The sequence below is a fragment of the Ctenocephalides felis genome, unplaced genomic scaffold (genome assembly GCF_003426905.1).
Source record: "Ctenocephalides felis isolate EL2017-DRISC unplaced genomic scaffold, ASM342690v1 CF-g0.4_SCAFFOLD_01170, whole genome shotgun sequence".
NCBI lineage: Eukaryota > Metazoa > Arthropoda > Insecta > Siphonaptera > Pulicidae > Ctenocephalides > Ctenocephalides felis.
In genome coordinates, this window is record NW_020537324.1 from 82,539,378 (window position 1) to 82,547,184 (window position 7,807).

At 28.9% G+C, this 7,807-nt stretch overlaps 1 protein-coding gene across 1 annotated transcript in view; it reads left to right on the plus strand.

The window, feature by feature from the left end:
- The window catches only part of LOC113367789, a 2,550-nt gene extending 1,379 nt beyond the window's left edge, over positions 1–1,171 (plus strand). The window contains exon 2 of the mRNA XM_026609368.1: positions 932–1,171. Within this exon, the coding sequence (XP_026465153.1) occupies positions 932–1,171 (240 nt within the window). The remainder of the gene's footprint in view (positions 1–931) is intronic.
- Positions 1,172–7,807: the final 6,636 nt, after the last annotated feature.

Consider the following 7,807-nt stretch of genomic DNA (forward strand, 5'->3'; position numbering starts at 1 on the left):
TCTCGAAATGTATTTATCATAGAGACATGCGGTTTTTTTTAAACAAAAATTGCAATATCATAGAATATTACGAAATTTTTAACTTCCCTTAGGGTAAGCTATTGTAATGGGCCGAAAATCGAAATTGATTTTTTTTTTATTATTAACTCTTTTATTTACAACTGTCCAGTATAGGACATTCAGTAAATTTAATGGATTTACAATAGTCCGACGAAAAGGTACATTATATACTACTTTGACATGTTGGAAAAAACAACTCAGTAGTTGTTTTTTCGATATAAAATTCACAATATTTACTTATTAAATAATTTCTCATAAATAATGATTAAGTTATTTCCATTTTTTTCTCAGGAGAGTTGATGGCTTAAATCCAGTGGCGCTTTTCTTTTCAATCTTCTTCGATAGTTTTCTGTTATCAATGAGTTTGCTAATGTATTTGGGTGATTGATTAGCTTGTTTCTATACTTCTGTGCTGCTTTTGTTATTACTTCATTTATGGTAGGTGTATTCGTGTCGGCATGAATCAACCAGTTGGAAACATATTTTGGAGTTCCTAAGGCAATTTTCAAAAATTTGTTTTGAATTTTCTGTATAATTTCTATATTGGTCTTATGAGCACTGCCCCACAATTGTATACCATAACACCAAATTGGTTTGAATAAAGTTTTATATAAAAGTAGCTTATTATATGCGCTTAGTTTGGATTTAGTTCCTAGTAACCAGTAAAGCTTTTTGGTTTTATCTCAAGCTGTTGTCTCTTTTTTTTATATGAGTTCGCCAATTAAGTCTTCTATCGAGGTATATGCCGAGATATTTCACATGGTCTTCTTGAGGTACTTGAGTATTTCCTATTCTTACTGGTGGGCAAGTCTCTCTTCTGAGTGTAAATGTGACATGTACTGACTTTAAGCCATTCATTTCAAATCTCCAGGTTTTGTTCCACTTTTCTAATAAATTTAAATGGTTTTGGAGTAACTCAGATGCAGGACTGGAATCTATGTGGCTGGCTAGAATGCACGTATCATCAGCAAACGTAGCGATCAAAGTGTTAGTTGTTATTGGTATGTCAGATGTGTATATTAAAAATAGAATTGGCCCCAAGACGCTTCCTTGTGGAACACCTGAGGAAACTGTCTTATTTGATGATTCAGTGTCTAAAATATTTACATAAAATTTATTGAAAATTTTTACATTTCTCAACGTTTTGAAGGTTCTGAACATTTTGGCATACCTCAGAAAAAATGGATGTGTGTGTGTGTATGTATGTATGGATACAAATTTCCAGTCACGTTTTAGGGCTGGATCAACCGATTTGAATAGTTCAAAAAACATTCGATCCCTATTTATAGGGAGAAGAGCTGATTAGTTTTTGGCAAAGGCAGACCCAGCCGTTACAGAGATACGGAGCAAAGAGTGCAGAAAATACAAATCGAGTTTTTGACAGAAAGAAGAAAGAAGTATCGGATTTGAATGATATAAAAACCATTCTATTCGCAATGATTGGGAGAAGAGATGATTAGTTTTTGGCAAAGACAGGTTTCGCTATTTCGCAGATACAGAGCTAAATGTGCAAAAAATGGCAGTTTTTGAGTGAACTAAGCGTCCGATTTGAATGATCTAAAAAAACTTTCTGCTTGTATTGACAAAACAATTGCTTTTGAGGATAAAAAATTATTACATCTTTTTTAAAAATTCGAAAAATGACCCAGGCTAAGTACAGTCTAAGCGCCACTCTGGTACAAATGTTTACCCAAGTGCGTTTAGACTGTGACTATACATTTTTTCAATTTTGTGTAACTATTAAGGAAATTATTTTTTTTTTTAAATTGAATTCGAAATGAAATTACGATTGTTAATGTTCTGGAGATAAATTGATTTATGATTTACATTTGATTTGCTCAGATATAACAAACAAGATAGCAAAAATAATGAATGTTACATTAGTATTTGTAATAATATATTTGAAAACGTTTAAAATTTCTCGAATATTTCATTACGATACGGGAAGTTCCAGCAATTTGCCTTGAGGCACGATGCCATACACCACTAGTTTATTTATTTATTCAACATTTTAAAGTGTACAAATTATAAACTAAAGATAATATATGAGAAAACTGGAGTACTAAGAGTTCATAAATAGCTTTTGTATATATACATAACATGTAATATTAACTAAAAAAAAATAAAACTTAGAATAAAAACTAATAATATTAAACATTTAATAAACTATAAATCACTACTTAAGACAGTCTTTTAAGGATAATTTTTCTGGCTTGATTTTTTATATTTGTCACCGACAGACCAAAGATATCAATCTCAGAAGCAAATTTATTTATTATTTTTGATATTCTGAATATTGTCAATATATAAATATTCAAAACGAATTCTTAACAAAAATGATAATAAACATATTTTAAAAGAATCCTTAACAATATTAAAATATCAAATTCAAATAAATCAAATTTATTTATATTACTTTAAAACATCCCTTCTGTGAATCTTATAATATAAAAACAAATATATTTATATAAATTTATTCACAGTACTAAATATTCGTACAGCAGTAATTAAATTTACAATGCAAATAAAATATAAGTAATTCATAGATATTTCTGCTTTCTGCTTGTTAATATTTCATTGATCTTCATTACGTTCTTCATTATGAACAGGTCACCTTGTGTCTCTTCAAGCTGTTCGAATGTGCAAATTCCTTATTGCATGTATCACATTGGAAAGGGCGTTCCCCTGTATGAATACGCATGTGTATATTCAAGACACCCGATTGTGCGAATGTTTTACTGCATATTTTACACTTGTAAGGGCGTTCCCCTGTATGAAAAAGCATATGTGATTTCAAACTAGATTTTCGTCTGAATGTCTTATGACAGATTTCGCATTTGAACGGGCGTTCTCCTGTATGAATAAGCATATGTTTTGTCAAAGTGTTTTTTTCTAAGAATGTCTGATTGCATATTTTGCATTTGAAAGGGCGTTCTCCTGTATGAATGAGCATATGTCTTTTCAAAATGCTATTTTCTTTCAATGTCTTATGACAGATTTTGCATTCGATAGGGCGTTCTGTGCTATGAGTAATCATGTGCCGTTTCAATCTTGATGAATATTTAAATGTCTTATCGCATACATTGCATTTATTGTTGCCATTTTTGCCATTTCTAGGTATGTGGTCAAACCATGTGCTCTTTCGAATAATTAGATTCTGAAAATGATCTATTACCAATTTCATATTCACAATCGGGTGTCTCAATTACCTCATGTTTGATTTCTTCTTCAATAGTTATTTCGGAATTCATAAATCTTTCCAGGCAAGTTTCATCATTTTCTAAACATGATTCAGACTTAACAATACCTTCAAAATCACATTCATTTTCAAGTTTTACATCTTCTATTGAAAGTTCTAGTGGCTCAATTTTAATTTTCTGATCATCCATAACTGTTTCTTCAGACATTTTCACTGCGTATGGTATCCTTTTCAAATATCTCAAATATTATAATGAATCTAAATATACTTGCACTTGTAGAAAATCTTCCAGCTGTTTATTCCAAATGATATTAACACTTTACATTACACGGTTATAGTCGTTCCGAATTCAAGTTGACATTTCCAGCATAGAGTATCTTTTGATAAAGACGCGTACAGAAGGATTCTTAGTTAGGGGACATATTGTAGTCGCAAATTTGGCGCTAGTGAGCCGATGAAAAAGTATTGTCAAATGTTTTATATTGGTGACTAAGAAACATCAGTGTTATTAACTTCCCGTAGAGTAAGTTATAGTAATCGTAAAAAAATCGAAAATCAAAATTTTTATATATCTTTACGTTTCAGAGGTTTCTGAACATTTTGGCATACCTTAGAAAAAATGAATGTATGTGTGTGTGTGTGCGGATACAAATTTTCGTCGACGATTTCGGAAACACGGATGAAGCGATTTGAATAATTAAAAAACATTCGATTCGTATTGATAAGGAGACGTGCTAATTAGCTTATGTTTACTTATCTATGATAACTACCCTACGGGAAGTTAACTAGAAATTTTTGGGTAGGATACCCTAGGGTAGAAGAACTCATATATAATTCACTGTATTTACATAAAATGTAACCAATATAGTGAATAAATTTTTATTTCTGTCTGTCTGTCTGTCTGACACATTATCACGCACATTAATTGAAATTCAATTAAATTTTTGGAGGACCGGCTGATGAAGTTAAGCTGGGCCCAATAAGAAAATATTTAAGGAAGGTTTGAATGGAGGGATTCCGTCATAAAAGTCGAGTTTCTGCTATATAGTAAACATTCTGTTTTGATTCGTACACTTGAGGGTTCCCGAAGGAGAGCTCTGATGCTTTTGCCAGAAAATCTGATTTGCTAATTTTATGCTTTCTTGACGTTTCAAGTCATTCTGAATCGAATGAGACCCAATTTGAGAAAAAGTATTTTACATTCTTTCATTTTACATTTATTAACTTTCCGTAGTAATGGGCCGAAAATCGAAAATGAAAATTTTTGCATTTCTCGACGTTTTGAAGGTTTCTGAACATTTTTAAGGGGCATACCTCAGAAACTAAATGGATGTGTGTGTGATTGATAGGGAGATGTTCTGATTAATTTTTGGCAAAGGCAGGTCCAGCCGTTACGGAGATATGGAGCACAGATGCAGAAAATAGAAATCGAGTTATTGAGAGAACGGATCATCCGATTTGTATGATCCAAAAAACATTCAGTTCGTAAAGAAAAACGGGGAAAAGTGATTAATAGTTTTTGGCAAAGGTGGGACCAGCGGTTTCGGAGATACAGAGCTAAATGTGCAAAAAATGGCAGTTTTTGAGTGACCTAAGCGTCCGATTTGAATTATTCAAAAAACTTTCTGCTTGTATTGACAAAACAATTGCTTCTGAAGATAAAAAATTATTACATCTTTTTCTATTTTCCATAAAATATTTTTGTAATTTTGGATTAAAAATTCAAAAAATTACCCAGGCCAATCACAGTCTCAGCGCCACTCTGGTACAAATGTTTAGCCAAGTGCGTTTAGGCTGTTTATGTACTGGAGCACTTTTTCAATTTTATGAAAACTATTGAAAAATGTGGAAATGCCGCCAAGCTAAGCACAGTATAAGTGAAAATGTCGCAAATGCGTTTAGATTGTGACTATACGGGAGCACTTTTTCAATTTTGTGCAAATTAGGCAACTTTTTTTTAAAATTGAATTCGAAATTAAATGAAAAGACGATTGTTAACCTTCTGGAGATAAATTGATTTATGATTTATGATTTACATTTGATTTGTTAAGATATAATAATATTTATATTAGCAAAAATAACAAAGTTTCAGTATTTGTAATAATATATTTGAAAACGTTTAAAATTTCTCGAATATTTCATTACGGTGCGGGAATTTTCAGCATTTTGCCTTAAGGCACGATGCCATACACCACTAGTTTTAATTTTCATCAACGTGAGTTTTCTTAATTATGATAATTTTACTACTACTACATATGTAAACAATTCATTCCATACAAATAAGCACTGAAGATGGATCAAATCAGGACCCGAAACGTTTGACAATTAAACATTTTATTTTATTAAAGTAGTTGCAATTATTGGATGGATATATATATATATATATATATATATATTTCTATATAGGTGTATTGTAATATACCTGATAGCGCTTATCACTTCAGTTACTCATAAGACAGCGGCCACAACGCACCTGAACACTTTATCTACAATTTAAAAAAAATGTGAGAAAAACACACGTATAATTAATTTCAAATAATAATTAATTACAATTTGAATTGTATTTATTAATAATTAGGCATATAAAATAAATTATAAGTCCATTACTCTATTACTGATAATTATGTTATCGCCGAATTCTTGTTATTGTGATGAGATTTGTGATTGTGATAGTGAAGTGTGTAAAAGATTTTTAAAGTGTTTTTAGTGAAGAGGAGAAATATTTTGTTAATATCTAAATATTTTTTTAGTTTTATTTAAATTTTTGGTAAATATGTTTCCTTACTATGAGACTGATTGGAGCGTTTTGCCGCCGGAACATAATAGACGGTAAGGGCTGAAATTATTTAATTAATTAATATATATATATATATATATATATCTATATATATATAAATATATATATATATATATATATATATAATTAGGTTTTTTTTTCGACGTTGAGACATGTCTTTATGATTTTCAACCAGTCGTCGAAATAAAAGAAACAAATAAGTACAAAATATTTATTTAAAATATACGTTTCGACACGGATTGTGAGTCATCATTCAGCAATTCTTTGTTAACAGTATCTATAAAATATTTACAATGATTTTTTTTAAAAATAAACTTAATTTTATATTTAAAATAATTAAAAAATATACATACCACACCAGGAAAAAATAACACACAAAAAACACATTGTTTTATAAAATAAATTACATATGCATTAAAATAAAATAAATATAAACTAACATATAATGAACAGTTTTTTCTATAAAACTGAACTTATAATTAACGCAACGACTGCAAACGAACGTTATTATTTAATGATTTTTCTTAAATTTATTAACTTTATATTATAAGTCTTGTTGAATTAGTTATGCTTGCATGTCTTACAACGAACGCAACGACGAGAAACCAGTGAAAAAACTTTGTAAAATTTTTTTTTAGATTGTGGTATGGTATATTTTTTAATTATTTTAAATTAAAATTAAGTTTATTTTTTAAAAAATCTTTGTAATTTTTTTTAGATACTGTTAACAAAGAATTGCTGAATGATGACACACAATCCGTGTCGAAACGTATATTTTAAATAAATATTTTGTATTTATTTGTTTCTTTTATTTCCACGACTGGCTGAAAATCATATCAAGATATATATATATATATATATATATATATATATATTTATTTATTTATGTATGTATGTATAAATATATAATAGAACAAAAACTTTTTATTAAGGACTTTACCCAATTATTAAACAGGAAAACCTTACTTAGGCTTTTTATTATATTTATTTTTAGGCATATTTTTATTAAATTCTTCACACTTTTCTAGACTTTATTTATCTCATCATTAGTACAAATAAATTTATAAATATTGTAAAAAAACACAACATCCGCAATCAGTAAATAAATGACGTTTATAACTATATAAATATTTTTGCAAATTAAACATATTTTTATAACAATTATTAAAATAAATAAGCAATCGGTAATAACATTGAGTTATAAATATCACAGTGCAATATATTATATATATATATATATATATATATATGATGATAGTTTTGTCGACGTCGATACATATTTGTAATATTTTTGCAGCCCAATCGTCGAATTAAAAACATATTAAATAACAAAATTATGTATTCCATTAAACGTTTCGACACTTGATGTGTGTCATCATTCAGTAATCTAAAAAACATTATATAAATACAAAGTTGATAATAAATATAAATATATAAAAAAGGAGGAAATTATACATACCAAACCAGAAAAAACAACAGAAAAAATTAATTATGATGTAAATTTGATTGAACACTAAATTTGTGTAAAATAATAATATACTATTAAATTAACAAACGAGAAATTGAAGGAGCACATATTGCCCTCCTATATTTAATGTTATCGATAGCGGCGCATTATGGACACTGATCAAGGTTACAAAGGCGTATTATGCGATAAATCGTAATAATCGTGATCGTCTTAACAGAGTTCTGCTGTATATTCCATTTATTTGTCCAAGAGAATCCAGAGACTTATTTGTGCGTTTTTTGTA